We start from the raw sequence: 21,100 nt of genomic DNA on the forward strand, positions 1-21,100 counted from the left end.
TCTACACCTGAAAGACCTTGCAAGAGGAGTTTCCGCAACAACCCAACCCAAAATTGCTAAAATGAAGTTAAAAAATAAATAAATCATACTGTTACCTTTCCTAGTGAAACAGCCATATCAACTTCCTTTTCCAGAGGAAGTGACTGCAGTGGAACAATCCCTGATCCAAGAATTGTACTATGCTCTTCAAAGTCTGGGCTCACTCCATCCTGAGAATAAATAAATACATTTCATAAGGAAAACAAGTTTGTAAGCATTCTCTAATGGGATGTGTGGTGATTTCTCACCTGAAGGATGGTAATGGTTCGCTCTAACTCCACATCCAGTTCTGAACACATCCCTTGGCCTACATGAAAGACAAATGAGTTTCCACAATTCTGATCGGAGTCCGATTTGCAAGGAATGGACAACTGCTTCTCATAGGCACCTGGAAGCGAGAGCTTGAACAGTCTGCTTCCTAAAAACGACAGTGAGACATTTAGGACATGCATTCCTAAGAGAAATCCTATACAATATGTAAGTAGAGACTACTCTTAGAGATGGCAGCGCAACCAAAGTATCAATAACAAAATGCCAAGCTCCTACATCATGGATAAGGTATTAAAAATTCTCTTTGTTACTAATATTAATGGATTAAATTAATGGAAAATCTGGATTCTGAAGCAATGAAGCCTACTGCCTCCTCCATGTATATACCACACTTAGGTATTAATGGTAATGAAATAAAGAAGAAGAAGAAGCTGACTAAGTAGACTTCAAATTGTTGTACCCGATTTTTTGTATCATTTTGAAAATGAAAATTAACACTTTCGTCCGAAAAGGCAAAAAAACAGGGTGGAAAGACTAAGGACTCAGCTACATTCGTCACAATAATACGCTTTGGATGCGTTATAAACATCCAACACCAGCTGGGGACAGAGAGCAAAAAGGAATTTATATGGATTTTTACATAGGCTTTTTTTTCTTCTTTTGTTGTAATGATTTAACTTCTGACTTATCTATAGAGTTTTTAACCTGTGTCTAGATCTACGCTATCACCCACGTTCTTTCCTAACAAATGTACACTTTAAGCAAGCCACTTTAGAGTTTCTCTACTCTCCTTATTTCATAACACAGTCTTTCCAAGGATGCATATTGGCCTGGGAGTCAGAAAGCCAAGAAGGAAGTGGTGACACAAAGAGACAGCTTACTCAACATGTTGAGACAAGACCATGCAAACATACTGGCCCCCCGAGAAGAACCTGCAGCTGCTTTGCAGCTCCCCAGTCCTTTTTGTGCTACACCACACTAAGCCAACTTTTAACTTAGCATATCATCCAGTCCAAGAATTGTGGTTAAGCTCTCTCCCCTTGCTAACCATGAGCTGTAGCCGAGAACTTGTATAGACTTTCTTGCTTGAGAGCCAGTGTGGTGTAGTGGTTAAGAGCGGTAGACCCGTAATCTGGTGAACTGGGTTTGCGTCTCCGCTCCTCCACATGCAGCTGCTGGGTGACTTTGGGCTAGTCACACTTCTTTGAAGTCTCTCAGCCTCACTCACCTCACAGAGTGTTTGTTGTGGGGGAGGAAGGGAAAGGAGAATGTTAGCCGCTTTGAGACTCCTTAGGGTAGTGATAAAGCGGGATATCAAATCCAAACTCCTCTTCTTCTTCAACTAACTCATGAAACATCCAAATTAAAGCATACCTAGTTTATCTACTCTGAAATTTGGGCAGAGTGGGAGAGGAACAAAACCAAAATTGGACTTACCCTGCTCTCTCAGAGGTGGCTTTTCATCTTTGTTAATAACCCCTTGCACGCAAAGGCAAGGGTACGCCTACATAGAACAAAACAAAATTTTAAAATACTGGTTTTGAAATATGGTGCCTTGCATGACTTCTCATACAGTGAAGGGTTTAGACTGAATTCCAGGAAAATGTTTTGGTTCCACTCCCCACCCCCACCCCCGCATTGCAGTTTCCAAAGCTTTCCCAGCAGACAACCAAAGGGGAACAGATAGAGATGATCACACCAGTGAAAAGGAAGTGTTGTCTGTCACTGCTGTGCTCCTGTCTCTTCCTCACCTTTCATCTTGAATATCCTCTACCCGCACACACAACGGCAAAACTAATTGCTCTAAGTATTTCAAAGAGAGGGAAAATGCTTTGATTTTGAAAGGGCTCTCCTGCTAAGTGTGCACACCACAAAACACAATTCCCAAACATCTGGCTCTTCGAACACTCACCACAAGGACACCATTTGTGATAACTTCACCAGGAGCATCCGTGCTGTAAAAGCAAAATACTGCCATAAACAAACATAAAAATATGTTTACACGTGCCATTAAAAAAGAGGGAAAATAAAAAGACCCCCAGGTGCTTTAAGGCAGGGATCAACATTATTTTATATTGATTTCTTCCCAACTTCACCATAAGGTTCCATTCTAGGTTGCAGCCATTTAAAAAGAGAATAGCCAAATCGGCTTAAAACAAATTGCAGTCAAGAGAATAGGGTGGGTCCTAAAACGTATTTAAAACGCAGCAGTGTTTTAGGAATAGTTTCTCACGAGGCACAATTCCCATGACTCAAATATTAAATATTGAATTTACTATCTGTGAAAGGAGCCTGTGACATACAGTACTTATCACTACATCTACCCTTCGCTTTCTACTTCCTACTTTTAAAAAAGAAGCCTGTTGGGACAGGAATTATGCATTGTTTATATTTCATAGAAATCTGCTTAGTCAGCTACAATAATGAGAATTAACACAGAAGACAAAAAGAAAGAATGCATTAACTTTGTATATTATTATCACCATCATCATCATCAGTAGTAGTAGTAGTATTTTACACAGCCTTTACCCTTACTTCCTAGGGTGGGTGACAACTATTTAAAATACAACATTAAAAACAGTTTTTAAAACTTACCATTACAAAAAATGTAATCACAAAAATAGGGTGGGCCCTGAAACTATACATCTCAGATGTCAAAGGCAAGGGGAAAGGCCATTGTGCGTATGAATGTGCAATGATCCAGAAAGGAAATGAAGGGGGGGGGAATCATGCCTATATACACCTAAATCATTTCAGTCACCCCTAGAATAACTCAATAAAGGCAAGGCCTAAGATACCAATAAAACTGCATATGGCTGCAATGCCAGTGATACAAGACAAAGGCTTAGAACCAAAGAGAAGCAAGCAGGATTCCACTTGGGCAATGGGGCTTTCCCCCTTCCTCACTGAAGTGCCCTGTACATGCCAAAAAAGCCACCCCTAAGAGCTCAGAAACCTCCTAGGATCAGATTAAAAGTAAGCCACACGGAATACAATGACTTCCTTCATTGCTTGAATGTTTAGAACTGCAGCCACTACAGCGGCAGAGAGTATGGCCATGCTGCCAGGGGCAGATGTGCGGGCTGTGCCCTCAAGGGGTGTGAGGAGTTCAGCCTACACTTGAGTAGGACCCTGGCAGAGACACATGCCCAACTGGCATGTTCTCTCCCTAATGGTCGTTCGTTTGGGAGCTTCAAAAGCTTTCTTCTGCCCGAACATCACAGCGACCGATGCCAACGACTGCAGAGGAATCTGCAGAGTTTGCACATCAGGCGTAACAGAGCTCAGCAACTCAGCATTTTGGCTAATCTACTTTATTTACATATAAACACACACGGAGCACTGCAATATGGCTCCCTCTCTCTCTAGCATCAGGCAGGAAAGAGAAAAAGAACAGAAGACAATAGTCCCACTTCACGGAACACAGTAAGACAAACGTCCTGTCTCCGTCACTTCCCACTCTGTGGAGTCAAACCATATACCGTCATGTGAAAGACAAAAATCCCATGACTGCAATCATGGAGCAGGAATTCTAACAGGGTGGGCCACAGAGGGTGCCTTCCCAGGCGCCGCAGTCCAGAGGAGGAGAGGGGAAGCTATCTCTCCCCCCACTCTCCACCACTGGGTCACACCTGACCCGGTGGCAGAGCTGCTGCAGCTGGGTGTGAGGTGTGCCGCGGCCAAGGAAGGTGGGCAGCTTCATTGTCACCCACTCTCTTGCTCTTTGCCGCTGGGTCAGATGTGACCTGTTGGCAGAGCTGCTGCAGACGGGCGCAAGGTGCGCCATGGCCGAGGATGGTGGGCAACAGCAATCTGCCCATTCTCCTGTCCTCCTCACCCAGGTCAGGTCTGACCCAGGGCCAGAGATGTGGCCAGGCATGAGTGCCGCAGCCAAGGCGCAGCTCCTTCTCACTTGGAACCATGCTCCAATGAAGGAGCCTGTTGTTGGGATGCCTGTTTGCGTCCACTCACAAAATTGTGCCTGAGGCCCTGGTCCCCCCACCACGCCTCTGAGCCACCATGACAATGGAAAATTTAGCAGCTCTCACCTTTCCTCCAGAAGAAACTCTACATCCAGCTCTTCTTTGTCCTACAAATAATAATAATAATAATAATAATAATAATAATAAAATATATTATTTATACTCCGCCCATCTGGCTGGGTTTCCCCAGCCACTCTGGGTGGCTTCCAACAAAACACTAAAATACAATGACCTATTAAACATTAAAAGCTTCCCTAAACAGGGCTGCCTTCAGATGTCTTCTAAAAGTTTGGTAGTTATTTTTCTCTTTAACAGACAGACTTCTTACATCAGCACAGGGCTGGACTGTATTGCGTTTGAGGTCTCTTCCAACTTTTGTGACTCTAAGATATGTTAGCAGCAGGAACAAGCTAAAAAAAATAGCTCAGGACACAAGTAACTGGTGACCAAACCTACCTAGATATCAAGGAGCAAAGTTAGGTTCAAGAATATTCCTGAGAACCTGATTTCCCTCCCCCCCAATTCAATAAACAAAAGAACTAACCTCTTTTAGTTTAAATGTTTGTTTCAGAGGGCAACCTGTCTTCATCGATGTCACATCATACACGAGAGAAGTAAGTTCATCACTTAAGAGAACATCTTTATCAAAGAGTGTCAACTCAAGCGTGTTCTGAAACAAAAGAAGTCCAGAACTGAAACAGTAGGGAAAGAAAGTGTGCATTAAATATCGTATTTCAGGTAAAAGCTGAGCTGTTCTGAGATAAAAAGAAAAAGTTCAGGGCTGATCCACTGCACCACCACTGTGAGCAGCAAGATCTGATGATGACATTGGGGGAAGCCATGTTTTTTCCATATAATTCCCCCTGAGAGAAAAATAACATGATCAAATCCTGCTCCCAGGATTGTTCTGAATCAAGAAGTATTGATCTTTTTTACCTTGACAGCGTTGTGAATTCTATAGTGGAAAGTTTCATTCCATTCTGGATCACTGGAGTTGTCAATAACTCGTGTTCGGTAAGTGAGTGGTGATGCAGTCGGCATACGCAGTTCTACATAGCAATCTGCCTCAGACACTAGAGGGGAAAAGGGCAGAAATGGGACCAGGAAAGTGTCTCTCTCTCCAAAAGACAAACAAACAAATGAACAAAAAACTAACTAACAGCAGACTAAGAGAATGAATAGGAGCTTTTCAACATAGTCCAAAGTAGCAGCTTAATAAATACTAAAACAAAGAACAGGAGTGGTATTAACTCATGAAATCTACCAGTGGGTTTTAGATGTAGAACAAATGTAACTAAAGAGAATAATGTGCTAATATGTTCTTTTCTAATATACAGGATTATCTGTTTTCAAGCTTGATTAAGTGAGTAAGGCAGAGATGGGGAGCATGTTCAGATGTTACTGCTCTCATCCCACCCCATTCAGCCATGCTGACCGTGGGAGCTGGAATGTAAAAACGTCTATGTGGGACACAGGTTCCTCACCCCTGCTGTACACAAATTTCTTAAAAGACAGATAATTTGGCAAAATAATTTCATGGTTTTCCAAATCTTAAACCACCATTCTGAAGGTTAAGAATTGTCTTCCCTGTATGCCAGTTTAGCCATGGTTGATAAATATAATGCAGCTTCCTAGTTCTCTATTAGCATAGTATGTTATGCTCTTAAACTCATGTTGGGTTAAATGGTACCATAACTTTCAGGCACCCCAACCAGATGTGAATAAAATCTTCTTTGGAATTGTGACCAAAATCAAGTATCTGTGATTACTGAAGGCATTGTCACACAAAAAGACCTCTTTCTTTCTTTCTTTTTTTCTTTCACTGTTGTTCTATATTAATTCAGCATGCACTGCAAACAGTCCAGATTCCACTCAAAGTAAGTTATGCAAGAGACATTTATTGGGGTTTCCCCCCTATTTAACATTCATTATGTCAACTATTTTTGCAATAGTCCTGCCTGCATGTTTCAAGCAAGATGGGTAACAGAGGCAAGGTCTCTAGATAGGATCTCAGTTAGTATAACAGCCTATGTAGATAAAAAACACTATTAGTTACTGCTGCCACCTGAGCTTGCCTACTTAGCCTGAAGTCCAGTACTACTTCCAAACATATACTTGGTACTTCAGAGGGAGTGGAACCACATCTAAGATGGCTTGCATATCTCCATCTAGAGTAGCCAATTTCCACAGTACTTCTGTCCTATCTGGAAAAAGTTTCAATTTGTTCATCCTCATTCAGCCCAAAATTGTCTTGAGACTTTGGTTTAATGGTTTGACAGCCTCAATTAGGATGAATAGAGGGAAATGAGAGTTAGAGCCGATGGTCATTAATGGACAGTTAAGTGCAAGTGTCTGGATGTCTTCTGCATATCAACGTGAAGCTATATGGGGAAGTCCCATCCCCTGCCCCCAAGATTCAGAAAACCATCTGTATTCATCAGCCTCCAGGGTCATAACAACAAATTTGGTTCTTTTGCAGATGTTATTTATAGGTGGCCTAAAGGTTAATGCTGTGTCACTGAGAACTGCTGCACAGCTGGGGTCTGGGACAACCTATTGATAAGATGTCACACTGCCATTGAAAACGCTACACTGGCTGCGAATTTGCTACTGATCTACATTCAATTTTTTACTACTAGTATATAAATCCCTAACAGTTCAGGATCAGGTTATCCAAGAAACCACCTCTTCCCCTACATCCACACCCTAACCTAGTCACTTAGTTCTGTTGATGATGGTAACACATGCTGCTACTTGAGCACATTAACACTGTTGTGGCACCAGCTCTCTGGAATTCTCTTCCTCTAGAAGTGAAGCAATTCTCTTTATTGAGAAAAGAAGCAAGCATGTCCCAACATTGTTAAGTTTTCAACATTTTGTTGAAAACGTTTCTTTTCTCTCAAGCGTTCTCAAATTAGCCTAGTTTAATTTACACGTTTCATTTATTCATTTATTATTGGTTGAATATATATATATTGCCCATCATCTGAGGATCCCAGGGCAGTTTATAGCATAAAACCACAAAAATACATAACATAATAACAAACAAAACAATAACCAGCCCCATCCCCACCCCTACTGGACATTAATTCTTGTTGTTTTTCAAAGGTTTCTGTGACCTGCTTTAGGTTTTATAGTTTATTAATGGACTCCACTTTTTATGCTTTTTGTTTGTTTGTTCAGTTGTATTTTATATTTTATTGCCAGGTGGAGATGGTTTTTATTGCAGACTATAAACTGCTTTGTGCAGGAAGCAGAGCATATTTTTTTTTTATAAACAAAATAAAGCAACAAAACCAAAAAGGGCTTCCCACACCCACAGATCATTTCCCCCTATCTATTCCACACAAACCCCAATTCCAAAATGTGTGCTGCCTCATATTTTGGCTCAGATAGAATTTGAGGCAAACCCATGGCTGCCACAGAGGTCGTGAAATCATGAGCCACTTTTGACAAGTTGGACTCAGCATGAATGGTTAAGATCCAGATCAGTCAGGGAAACTAAATTAAACATGGCCAAACCCACAGCAAGGAAAACCTGTATGAAACACTAGAGAGACACTCCCAGACAGCGTAGACCAGAGGTAACCAATATGGTGCCATTCAAATGTTCTCAACTTCCATATAGTGGCTACACTTTCTATGGCTAATAGGAGTTGTAGTCCGACATGTGGCTACTACTGGTGTATACAAGAAGAAGCTGGATGGGCTCTCTAGGTGTCCGAATCATCACTGTGGGAGTCAGGATTGTGAATTAAATGGACTCTTAGCTCTTCTTATGTCTATTATTAGAAACACATTGCTTTTTGCTTGTATATGTTTCAGTAATTTTCACAACAGCACAGCAAATCAATCTGCTGAAGAGACTGTCTTAACCATGGGTAAACAAACTTAGGCCCGGGGGCCGGATATGGCCCAATCGCCTTCTAAATCCGGCCCGCGGACGGTCCGGGAATCAGTATGTTTTTACATGAGTAGAATGTGTCCTTTTATTTAAAATGCATCTCTGGGTTATTTGTGGGGCATAGGAATTTGTTCATTTTCCCCAAAAAATATAGTCCGGCCCCCCACAAGGTCTGAGGGACAGTGGACCAGCCCCCTGCTGAAAAAGTTTGCTGACCCTGGTTAATAATAATAAGACATGTGGAGGATCAGTTCAGAGAATAAGCAAAATAAAGTCTCCAGACACTCACAAAGATCTGTTCCTTTAATGTTTCTGGCTCGGAGGATTTTCACTGTGAGGTTATAGTAAGGGTGCTTCTCCCGCTGCAATGATAGTAAGTTGAATTACATTGAACATTAACTATGCCTAGCAAACATGCAAAAAGATAACATTCCACACAGCAGCTAGACTTGTACTAACAGATCCATTGTAAACGAAAAGTGAGACTGCAGTACCCAGAATTCTCTGAGTGGGGAAACATGCTTCAAATGTGCTTTCAAGGTACATGCGCACACAGCCCATATTAGCCTGTATTTCTGACTGGGATTTGACACTGTCACTAATAAGTCATTTTTTAATTTGTTAAAAAACGGTTTCACTTGATGGCTGAGCAACACTCTTTCAACCCCCCACACCACCATCAAAGTCGGGGGACAGAAGGCACAGAAAAGCACATGCTTCATATGCAAGAGGTCCCATGTTTGATCCCTGCCTGAAACTCTGGACAGTCCCTGCCAGTCTGAATCACAATACTAAGCTAAATGGACTGACAATCTATGTTCTTAAATTCCTAAAAACAAATACAGCACTCTTTTTTGTCAGTGATTATAGACCGAACAATTTGGTTCATTCTACACAGATGATATTGCAAACACTCTTCTGACTAGGCTCTTTTATCCCAGAAGTAAACCTGGCTTTGCGCTGTTTCCTGCAGAATCTACTAACAGCAGCGTCCCTAACAACACATCCCTAACCATTGTCTGCTTAGAAGTCCCATTAAATTGCAGGGGGCTTTCTCCCAAAGCAAGCGTGCAGCTTAAAATTCTCACTTTGGATCAAGTCTCCACTGGAGATAAATAGAGGAAGACGAGAAACGACAGAACCGCTGAGGTCGCTGAAGCTTCCTTTGCAAAGTTAAGAAAAGCTTGCAGAGCTGAAATTTCAGAGGCGCTACCAACCACTAAGGTTACCGGACGCCGTTCCTTCTTCGCCCCTGCTCACCCTATTTAGCTGGAAAACGTTAAAATTAAAACAGAGGCAGATAAATAAAGCCCCTTCCTCCCGCAGATGTCCCAACAAACTATTTGTTTGGTTCCGCCTTGAGGCGAAAATCGCCCCCTAACACGAGAAACTAAAATTGCTACGGCTTATGCACGCGGAGGTTTCCTCGAAGAAGCGGGCGGCACTTTTCCCCCAAGCCTCACATTACCCTCCAGTGATAGAAGCCCGTCTCTTTCCTCCCCTTCCGCTCCAGCAGCACGGCAGCCATGAGGGGCAGCATGTGGGGCGACAAGCGGCCCCGCAGCACCTGCCGGAACATGAGGAGCCTTTTTCTGAGCGCGGCCACAGCCAGCCAAGAGCGGGAGAAGAGCGGGGAATCCTCCGCGCAGGTTGGGCCGAGTTGTTCCTGGCCTCGCGCTCGCCGCGGTCACGGAGCTCGGCCCTGGCGCGCGGGGAGGGGGCGGGGCTTAAAGTGCCACAGGTGTGCAGCTTGCCTACCTGGCAGGGTTCGCTTCAGACGGAAGAGCAGGCAGGGCAAAGAGGGTGACTGGTCTGGAAGCACTTCTGGAAAAGGCAGGGCACCCTGGACGGAAAAGGCCAGGCTTTCAAAGAGTTAGGTAGGCGTGCTTTCTCTCTCTTTCTCTCTGCCAGGTCAGAACTCCAACCTTTCACAGCTGAGAAACATTCAGTTCCCAGAAAATATTTGGTTCCCCTCACACAATTGTAATGTTTTACAATTTTATATATGCTGTAAGCCGCCCAGAGTAGCTGGGGAAACCCAGCCAGATGGGTGGGGTATAAATGATAAAATTATTATTATTATTACACAGCAGCAGTTCTCAGAGTGGTTTAACAATCAATCCCTCATCCCTGGGGAACTCTGAATTGTAGCTCTGTGAGCTTATACATTTATTTCTTCTGCTTTGTGGGGATATTTTTCCGGGGGGGGGGGGGCGGGATTAAGTTACTGAACAAATGAATTCAGTTACACAGTATACACCTGAGCTTTAATAACCAAGACAGGTTTGGTGCCCAGTTCTTACTCAAAGTAAGTACCACTCAGAGGAGCCAACTCTTAGGGGGTGAGATCCCTTTAGGCCCCCCCCCCCCGTAAAATATTTGAGGGGGCCAGGCCTGCCCAAAATTAATGGGTATTGCCATTCAAATGGTGTGTGTGTACTGCATCTTGTGCTCAATTATGTGGGGCGGGTCTTACCTGCTCCCTCCCAATATTTTATTCAAGTTGGTACCCCTGTTACCACTACAAATTCTTTTTTCCCAGTGTGCTCACTCAAGCCAGTAAGAACTATTGGGAAATAGCATGATGATAGAAGTCCTTATTCTAATCTCACAGTACCAATGGGGAACTTGAAGGACAGTGGTGGGGATGAATAGTATATTAAAGTAATTAAATCTGAGCAGTAGTAGCTCAGCTTGGTAAATGACACCAAGGAAGTAAATGACACCAATGGTAGCTCAGCTTGGTAAATGACACCAGGAAGGTGCAATTAGGCAGCTGAATGGCATAAGACTGGGGGGGTACTTTTTTGGGGGTGCAATAGGATAATTAGAAGGAGGAACATCTGCACAATATGTTCACCATCCACTGGGCTATGAGTCAAGGAATGTTGCCACACCTGGAATATAGGAACACCCTGAGGACAATGTACTGCATTTGAGACAAAAAGAGAGGGGCAGTGCTGTTCTTTTTTATATATATATAAATAATTTTTATTCATTTTCCAATAAAAATCTTCGTTATTCACAAATCAGATCAGTCATATCAAATCATATACACTATCGCCAATTATGTATTCCAAATTAAATTCAATTAATTTCCAGGGACTCCCCATGTTCTGGTTTCTAGAGGTAATGTATTTTATTTATGTTCTGCTTTCTTGCTTATCGGTTCCAATTTCAAAATTCTAATTGTTCATCTTCATCTTATCAATCTGTCAGTCTCTGGGATGTGACTCAAAATCTTGTTTTAACAGGTCTTTATATCTAATTAGCACACAGGGGGCTTTTATTCCATATTTCCTTTATTAGCTTATTTGAAAAACATTCTCTCTCGGTGACCTCTCCTCCCGCTGAAAGTCCTGGGCTGAAAGTCCAAAATTAAGATTAACAGTGCCGTTTCCTCTTTCATCTGTCTTAATTAGCTAATATTTCAAATGTGTCCAATAATTGCAATTCGGTGGGATGTGCTCCATGAACAATAAGTTATTAAAATTATTTAAAGCATAACCATTTTAGCTGTTAGCATGCAGAAGAGTTGTTTCTGTGTTGTTACCCAGCAATGATTTTCCAGCGCTAGTCCTCCTTTCATTCCCCTCATTCCTTCATCTTGTTTCTTGGCTTTGAGCTGTCTTCCAACTTTCCTTCAGTACAACGATTAATGACGTAGCAAGCTCTCAGAGTATTAGAGAAGCTATTACCGAGTTCTTCCGAAGAAAATAAAAAATGCTGTAGGGAAAGTTTCACAAAGCAATCTTTTGGTGATCTTTCAGTTTCCTCAGAATCCAAAACTCCCCCCCCCCCCCCGCCGCCGCCCCAGGACCTTAGAGGGACAGCCAGGACCCGAAATTCAACTTCTTTTTCACTTCTTATAACTATAATCCATGCAAAGAAATGTACTGTATGATGTGAAATTTCCCATGTTATAATCCACCAGATATCTTCCGCCCCCCCCCCCCCCGCCTGAGGGGGAAAGTTCATTTCTATTTCATCTGTGTCACAATCTCCATTCTCTCAGTCCAAGCCTCCTTCATCTTTTGCCAAGTCTGATTAAAACTTCTGCCAGTGGCTACGCCACTAAGTCACAATTAAAAGTTGGAAATCCACCTGCATTCTTTTTAGATTAAACCATATATAAATATAATCCCTGCAAGCAAGCGCATTTTTATGTAGAACACACCCTTTTGTAATCCAAAGATATTTCCGGCCACCTCAAAACAAGATTTGTTCTTTTTGTACGCAACAGCAACTGCTACCATCTTGCACCCTCCTCCGTCCCAGATGCCTCCAGGTCTGATCTTATTTTATCAATTCTAATTGAGACTCTCCCGTCAAGAACTGTACAACTGTACTTCCAAATAATTTTTACCCCTCCTGCGTATCCTTTAAGTAATTAATTTTTCCTTGGTGAGGTTCGCCAAATCATGAGATGGCAAATTGCAAAGAAACAAAGGAACAGCAGCCGCTCACCTCTTTTAATCCAAACGTCAAGATTTGAGTCTCTTTGAAGTCAAGAGTTTGTCATCCAGTGACTGTATAATTCAGCAGATTATTTCTTTTACCTCTATCAGTCCAGAACATTCCTGTTCTTTGGTCAAATCTTATTAATTTTTAAGGAACAGGTGCCCCTGCATGTAGGAGCGGCTCTGGAGGGTGCCAGCTGTGCCATGCTCTTAGACCCCTGCAAACCTTGATGCCAGCCGACAGATCACGGACGATCCGCGGGTCTGTGAGACAGTCCTCCCCCACCCTGGGGAGTCTCCCAGGGCTAATTACCCCCATATCAGCCCTGAATTACTGGCACGGCTGGAGTCTGTTCATGTGGGAGGCAGCCATTCCCCACAGCAGGAAAGCCAGAAGTGGAAGGAAGTGCTGTTCTCTAGGAACTACCAACCCATCACTTTAAATAAAGACTGCAGCACAACCCTATACTTATCTACTTCTGTGCACTCAGAGGCAATTCCCTAGCAGTTCAAAAGTATCCCAGTGCAAGTAGATAAATAGATACTGCTGTGGCGGGAAGGTAAATGGCATTTCCGTGTGCTCTGGCTTCCATCACGGTGTTCCGTTGCGCCAGAAGCAGTTTAGTCATTACTGGCCACATGACCCAGAAAGCTGTCTGTGGACAAACTCTGGCTCCCTCAGCCTGAAGTGAGATGAGCGCTGCACCCCATAGTCGCCTTTGACTGGACTTAACTGTCCGGGGGTCATTCACCCTTTTACCTTTTTACTTCCAGGTTATCCATGTGGGTCATCAGGCTCCTTCAAATTTTGGCTATGACTACAGGGCAGAAGTAGAGTTCATTGTTGGGGTGGCCTACTTCTTTCCCAATTGTTCTTTTTCCTTGCCAACAACTAAAATAATAGCACTCACTTTTTTTCTTCATTGAAAGGCTGTCATGAGGAGTACTTCCAGAAAGAGGAATGGCATCCTCTTCACCCGCAAAACCCTTTCCATGACAAAAGTAAAATCAGCCAGCATGATGCCCTCTGGACCTATTTGTCCAAACGCTAACAGGTTTCTTATGTAGGGGCACTCATGCATGTTTTTCAAACTAAGGGAGGGAATGTGATTGCTATTTTTCACCCAGTTTGAAGTCTGCCGTTGTAGGATCAATACGGCTAATTTGACCCAACAGCTATCACCCACCCACTCACAAAAACAGAACTCACTGCAATCAACCCAATGCAACCAACCATACTCTAGGCTCCCAATCTTCAGCATCGCCAACAGAAATAAATGAATGAATGGATAAAGGACCTATCCACGTGATGCTGACACAAAACCTCCCACATGCACTATGCAAAAGAAGGAGAAAACACTACCCACCTTCTCCCCCACACCTCTCTCTCCCCATATGTCTCCCCCAAGCTCACAATGCAGATAGTAGTGTCTCACATCAAATGTAACTGACCTGTAGAAGACTATGAACTGAAAACAGACACTATTTGTACTTTTGTTATCCATGAAAACCTTTAAAAAAGAAAGGGTGTCAGTTTTTACAATATGCATTGAATGCTGGCAGAAAATAAAAAGTTAGAAACTTTAAAGTTTCCCTGCATAAGTCTCTCTGAAATTTGAAGGCTTAATCTGTGTTCCTTTCTCATCAAATTTCATCCACTTATGTGAAAAGGAAAAAAAGCAATAGCCATTTACAGATCCCTCATTATAGTCAATGGGAATGAAACAGAGCTTCAGTTTTAACAGATCAGATTCAGATCCAAATAACAGAACAAATTAGACCACCACAGAGCAGATCCAGCTACAAGGTAAATCTTGTGCTTGCTCACAGACCTAGTATTTGTAGTTTGGCTATTAGGTTGTAACTTCTTATTTTGTGGTTTTAAATGGACTTGTGGATTCTTTGGTCAAGTATAAACATATGTGCATTTATTGCCTAATTTTGAATATTAGAATTTGTTTTATTTTACTTCTGAAATTAGAGCCACAGAGATCAATATTCTGCACAAAAGAAGTCCATTGACTGCAAGATGTAGACCTCAATTTTCTTGAATGTGTCTTCATATTTATTTTCACAACCTTGGTGTTATATAGAACACACCTGTCATTTATAAACGCAAATGGGAAAGCTTAAAAATTACAGCTAAGGTTGGTTTTATTTTTTGCATACAAAAAGGACAGAATGCATCTATACGCTTCACCCCAAATTCATTAATCATGCCAACATTTCAGTGCTTTCAAAGATTGTGCATACTGCAGCTTAACTCTGCCTGTTATTTTTTTCTCTCACCTTGGTGCACCATTGGCCCTGTGCCACTGTTCTACTGAGATATACAAAGTAGTGCAAAAAGCAATGCTGCAACCACATCCAATAATTGCCCAAGTGAGAAAGGGAGATTACAAACGTGTTTCAATACTTATGCAAGCTTCCTACAGTTTAATAAGTTCAACTCCTGTAGACAATAATGATTTCAGTGCAGCTATTCAGTGGCAGCATTATTCATTAGATATATTTTGAAACTTCCACTGTACGTCTTCAGCCTAAAACGGTCAGGACAAATACAAATGCATTACAAAAGTTTGTGAGTCTGTGGTGGTTGAGATATTATTATTAAATTTCTATACAGTACTGCCACAGAAAAGGCCTGTTCTCCTATTGCCACCCTCCTGACCTCTCATAGGAGAAGCACACAAGGAAGGGTCTAGGATGATTGTTGCAGGGTCTAGGTTGGTAAGCTGGAAGACATACTAAGGACAGAAAGGAAATTTAGTTGAAGAGAGAAACTAATGATAACAGGCTAAAAGTAATGGATTTAAATATATCCCAAACAAGATGCATAGAATAACTAGAGTCTGCCAGTACTGCCCACTTCTGCCAGTACTGTGGTAGTTCTGTTGTACTTCCTCTGCTATTGCCTGGGTGAAAATGTATTCCCTTAATTCCTGCAGTTTTTAAAATATTAAACTGATAACACAAAACGTACTCAATACCTACAAAAGAATGTGTGGAATACATAAGTTTTTGGTCGACAGGAATCTGCTCAATCTAGAAATGGTGCAAATACATATGCTCTGTGTTCGTATGTGTGTGCGTGTGCACACATACAATACTTAAAAGTCTACTTTGGAATCCATAGAAAAAAATGTTTTCTGAGGTTTAGGAACTCAACTGCTTATTCTTGTCTAATAAACAGAAGCTGCCATCCACAAAGTGAGGCAAGCATTTATAAGTTTAGGTAGTAAACCATCAAGTTTCCTGGTAGTCACCACTGGCTGTAGCTTCTGCAGCCAACAAGACAAAGCAGCTGGCCTTATTGGATGTGGACTTGATGCAGCAAGATCTTCAGTAGCACCCTTTCCTGTACTTTGTAGACTACAGGCAGCATATAGATCTGTAACATATGCTCCTGCTCTTTTAAGACTTTTTCCATTTTTATGGTATGTATTTCCCTTCTACAGTTAATTCGCAAAGAAATTGGATGTTTTTGAGCTATTTCTGAGGAAAATCAGCAAAAACAACACTGCCATACGTCCAGATATTCCCAGACATTTCACCGATTTTTGCCCAGACACTGCTTGCGGCTGCAGCATTCCGAATATGTCTGGGAAATTCCGGACGTATGGCAATCCTGACCCTGAGCTATTTCTTTTGTCTAATGATCCATTTTAAACCACTGTAGAGGAGACAATTCAAATGTGTCTTCATTGGAAATAACGTTTCCAAATACTGAGTCATATTGACACGTTGTTGCATGGGGCAGACTAAACAGTTACACTAGTGCAAGGATTAATGCTAGCGCAACAGGATTCCGTCCCTACCATCCCCAAATCTATTCTGGAGGATTGAGGGGAACTCCCAAATTTAGAGGGCAAATAGGGAAAGATTGTTCAGTTGTGCAAGGAAAACCTTGTGCTAAGACAACAATCTGCTTAATATTACACATTGAATACAATCCATATTTCTTAAATCAGTATTTTTAGATAGTGAACATAAATGTTTAGATTGATCTGTTTTGCTTATTTGATTTAAAAATGGTACATCTCAATAATCATGTATCAGCTTTCTGGGAAAACCATTTATGGCAGAGATTATGAAATTTATTTAGTTAGCATCTTTAGTTATTCTTCCGATGTCCTGTGGAATGGGAAACTAAAAAGAAATTTGAAATGCAGGGATTTTTGAAATAATTGCAAAAACTGGATCATATTTTTACAGAATAGTGGTTATGAGAACACATCTCCAAGTTCCAGTTTGTTGACCTCTTTATAGGATACCGAGAGGCTGAGCCTGAGCTAGTTGCCTTACTACAATCCACATGTTATTTTGCCAATGGGGTTGTAAGGATTGTTTACCCATCTACATTCTTTCAGCATATGCTCAATCTCTAAAAAGAATTAGAGCTGACTAATTTCTTTCCATGTCACTGTTGGCATCTGTCTGTCTTGACAGATAATGGGATGTGCCTCTGGGGATGAATTTACCTCCCTGGGGTGCAAATCTGGGCAGTGTGGATGGAGGTCCTGGGCGGCTCAAATGACAATACCTCATTCTCGGCCTTGCTGATGCGGCACAAGTTGGCTGCAGGGGTTACTGGAAGGAGGCGTACAAGGTGCCATCCAACCATCTTAGGGAACTCCACTCCATATTTGTGTAGGGTTTACTCCTTAGCGTTTTCTTCTCTTGGAAATGTTGTGCTAGGTAGCAGAGGCTTAGGATCAGAGTTTTCCTTCTAGATGGCCTACCTTCCTAGGTGGACAAGCCCCGTCTGCCCCTCTATAGCACATGCAGAAACTGCCTTTTGGACTGCTGGGACCCACTATAGGTCTCATCCACTCAATTTGCCAGAACCTGTCTTTGGATGCGATGGAAATCGCATGCAACTCACCAAGGGTCTGAGACCCATCAGTTACTCTCACCTGGTTTAGCCAACCAGTCAAAGCTGTTCCTGGGGTGTGGTTGCTGTCACATGCTGACAGCTCCTAGGAGCCACAGGTGAGAGCGGAGTGCAAAGTGGGGAGCAAAGGTGGACAAACTACCCCAGAAGGAGCACAACGTACTACTTATCCCCTAACACCCCATGTCCATATAATATATATATATATAAATTGTCCAGTTGGTCCAAATTGAGACCAACTAAGTTTGTTCTGGGTATAAGCTTTTGTGTGCATGCACACTTCTTCAGATACCATGTCCATGTCACTAATGCATTGGCAATATAATGAGAAAGGTCATGACTCTTACACTACAGTAACACATCGTGAATGCTCAGGACAATGGAAACCTAAATACTTTGCACACCACTGCCTGATTACTCCTGGGTAGACCTATTAAAAGATCAATGGAACTGCTTGAGAAAGAATCAATTGAAATAACTGTCATCTAGAAAGCTTTATTTACTACTTCTAACCCTGCATTGTCTACATGAAAATCTGTTATCATTTTAAGAAGTTTTCCAACTTGTATTTCCAGATATCAGCAAAATATTGTTTAAAGGTCATACTTGAAAATGTAGGCTAAATGTGAACAGCTTCTGAAATAATAGCACAGCATGATTAAAAAACCTGAATGTCATAATACAGGTAGATCCTGTGGTTCAGGTTTGAACAGCAACAATTCTGTAGTGCAGCAACTGTGCCTCACCTTTGGGAACTAGATTGGCAACATCCTTTGTCTGAATCACACAACCTGTATAAAAAACCTTTAATGACAAGAATTAATGTTTGAGACTGCACACAGCTAAGTCTGAAAAGGAAGTACAATATAAAATTTTATTTTAAGGGGGGAAAGAATATGCAGGTTTCCCAAATATTTATAATAATTTATTGCTTCAAATTAACCTGTTGTACAGTTAGTGAATCCCAGACACTGTGCAAGGCTACCAGCAGGCAATTATAGCGTAAGCCACTTCTCTGCAGAAGGTATGCAATGAAGCTGAATCGAGGCACATAAAAGCTTTTCTGTGAAGGAGAAAAGTACACTTGAGATGCCTCAGTGGAGCATGTGGCTTTACTGGCAGCAGACATATCATTAATCTGTGTCAGAATGGACTGCACAAATAATAGTTTCTATGTAAACACTTCATTTTGCTGTCCTTTACATATTAATATCTCGTGTAGTCTTCACCTGTAGTACCTCACTAGTCTAGGAAGCTGAACAAAAGCAATAAACATACTGCATTGACTATGGATTTAAGGGAACAAAGTACCAAAAATCAGTTTAATCTTAGCAGAAGAACAAATCCCAAACCCAGCAGTAAGACACAGTTGGTATTCACTGCACATAACACAGAAATAGATGTGACATTGAGGATAGACTTCACTGGACAGTGTGCTTAAGGTAGCCAGGGAAGCAGCTCTTAGAAAAGGCCAAGCTGTTTTGCAGCAGATCAAATTGCGCACTAAATTTATCCTAGTGTTTCACTCATCTTAGGATCTTACCAAGCACGTAGTGAAATCAAAACAGCATAGAAAGGCTTTTCCTTAACTTTTATTTCCTCAACTATGGTGACTTTCTGCCAAAAACTATAAATCACTGAATGATTACAGTCACAAAAAACTAAAAAATAATAAATAGCTGTTATGGGATGTTGAGATAACTTCCCCATTCAGATCCTCTGAACCAATTGCTCCTACTACAAGCCTTTGTTCACCTGCTGCTGAACTCTCAAATTCATCTTTATCACCTTCATAAAAGATTAGGCTTTTAAAAATAATGTTAAGACAATAACATTACAACCTGCAAGGGCCCAGGGTTTTTCAGTATCACAGCAATGAGGGTACAACAAAGCTACAGAGGAGCACCAGTGGGAACATAATAGGGAACTAAAAATACTGCAATGGAAGTGTCTGCATTACTCAAAAGCTGGAGTATTCATGAAGACTTAACCACTTCAACATAATAGTGACTCCAAAGTGTAGACCAGGTGCTCAATATAAAACACACACCCACTTTGAAATCTGATTTTTAAAGAAGTTGCTCCTTTAACTTTTTGGTACAAGTGCAGATGCTACTTCCCCCTCCCTTCAGAAAAATCGTTGTCACTTTTCATTCTACTCATAATCAAAGTGACTATACACAGTGCAAATATTATGCTCATATTTACATGCTTCTCAAAAAAAAAATACACATTTTCCAGTTCTGATCATATTATTATTAGACTAGTTCCCTTGGAACTTTTCTATCAGTGGTGATAACCACTCCCAAATACAAAGAATAATGTTCGATGGCCAATGCCTATTTATATCCAACATTAGCAGTAAGGAAATCTGGGTACAGCCTCTCTGGAAGTGCCTGCCTCCAAATGACTGATAAAAGTGGATCTCAATGTAATGCTGATGAAACAATCATATAATTTTCCCCAACTATGATCAGAATGCAGAATCCAACACAAAATGCATTTCTGCCTTGCTTGACTTGATAATTTGACTTGTGTTTTCCTTGGAACGAGAATTGCTACAAAAACTGGAGCGTGATGGCATCTTGTTGCTATTTAGCTTTCATTCTTCCTCATGCTGAAGTGCTCTGAGGCTAACCTGATGCCAAGTATATAGAATAATAGTTAGATGTCAGTTTCCCCTACTATGCCAGCATTGGCAGATTACATGGCGAGTCATCTGGTAAAGCGACGTGGGGCTCAAGTTGTTTGTAAGCAACATGCCTCAGAAGATTCCTCCAATTTCTCCAATGCCTCCAATTCTCTTCGCGCTCCTTCCAGGTAAGCACCATGGCTTCTGCAGTCCACATGACAATCATTTCAGGTGTCTGCTGCACTCACTTCTTTGGAACAGAAATAATGCACGACTATTGCATTAGGATAGCGGGCGAAGGCACTATAGGAAGAGGTGCATCAAGTTATCTAGTTATCTTAATAATTTAAAAATAATATTAAAAACACCACTTGGTTTAGTTATCTTTAAAAGGACACAGAACAGGCTCCTCTTTACAAAAATCTATACTTTTTGAAAGGTCACGTCTCAACCAGCCTTTCTCTCTGCAGTTCTTAGTGTTTTGTTTCCTTTGTGTTCCTGTAGCAGCGTGTGCATGTTTCCTTCCCTTCTTGCTAGTAGGTGGCTTATCTAGTGTTTGGCAAGACTTAAAAGATATTTTCGAAAATTCCAAAACCACAGACATGTAGAAGTTTTCATGTTGCATTTTTGTGCATCCTTTTTGGAGAACTGCATCACAAACATTGAATAAGCATGAATTTCAAAGGATAGCTATGTCAGTTCACTTATTTGATTCAGAAAAGTTCACGCTAAGAGGCAAGCCAAGTGAATTCCACCACCATACCCCCTCCTGATACCTACTTATCAAGGAGGAATTCTCATTGAATCTAGCAGTTCTTTTTTCTGAATAAACATGCTTAGGAGTGCATTGTCAGAGAATTAACTGCACACTCTAAGAATGCTTCGGCAGGCATCCTAGCCTACTGCTGCTCTTCCACA

At 41.6% G+C, this 21,100-nt stretch overlaps 2 protein-coding genes across 5 annotated transcripts in view; both read right to left on the bottom strand.

The window, feature by feature from the left end:
• The window catches only part of PLA2G4F (phospholipase A2 group IVF), a 28,041-nt gene extending 17,967 nt beyond the window's left edge, over nt 1–10,074 (bottom strand). The window contains exons 1-9 of one of the 3 annotated variants that reach the window (XM_080996600.1): nt 9,955–10,074; nt 8,486–8,558; nt 5,229–5,365; nt 4,837–4,962; nt 4,359–4,399; nt 2,222–2,264; nt 1,747–1,813; nt 288–457; nt 96–209 (exon numbers count right to left, since the gene is read on the bottom strand). In XM_080996600.1, the coding sequence (XP_080852726.1) occupies nt 96–209; nt 288–457; nt 1,747–1,813; nt 2,222–2,264; nt 4,359–4,399; nt 4,837–4,962; nt 5,229–5,333 (666 nt within the window). In that variant the 5' untranslated portion in view covers nt 5,334–5,365; nt 8,486–8,558; nt 9,955–10,074. Of the gene's footprint in view, nt 1–95; nt 210–287; nt 458–1,746; nt 1,814–2,221; nt 2,265–4,358; nt 4,400–4,836; nt 4,963–5,228; nt 5,366–8,485; nt 8,559–9,664; nt 9,876–9,954 lie in introns of those variants that run through there. The other 2 variants (XM_080996599.1, XM_080996598.1) reach the window with 2 other exon arrangements.
• Nucleotides 10,075–18,393: 8,319 nt separating this feature from the next.
• VPS39 (VPS39 subunit of HOPS complex) overlaps nt 18,394–21,100 on the bottom strand; it is a 34,004-nt gene continuing 31,297 nt past the window's right edge. For both annotated transcript variants that reach the window (XM_080996567.1, XM_080996566.1), the window contains one exon: nt 18,394–20,485. In XM_080996567.1, the coding sequence (XP_080852693.1) occupies nt 20,410–20,485 (76 nt within the window). In that variant the 3' untranslated portion in view covers nt 18,394–20,409. The remainder of the gene's footprint in view (nt 20,486–21,100) is intronic.

This window comes from Podarcis pityusensis (genome assembly GCF_964106645.2).
Source record: "Podarcis pityusensis genome assembly, chromosome: 1".
NCBI lineage: Eukaryota > Metazoa > Chordata > Lepidosauria > Squamata > Lacertidae > Podarcis > Podarcis pityusensis.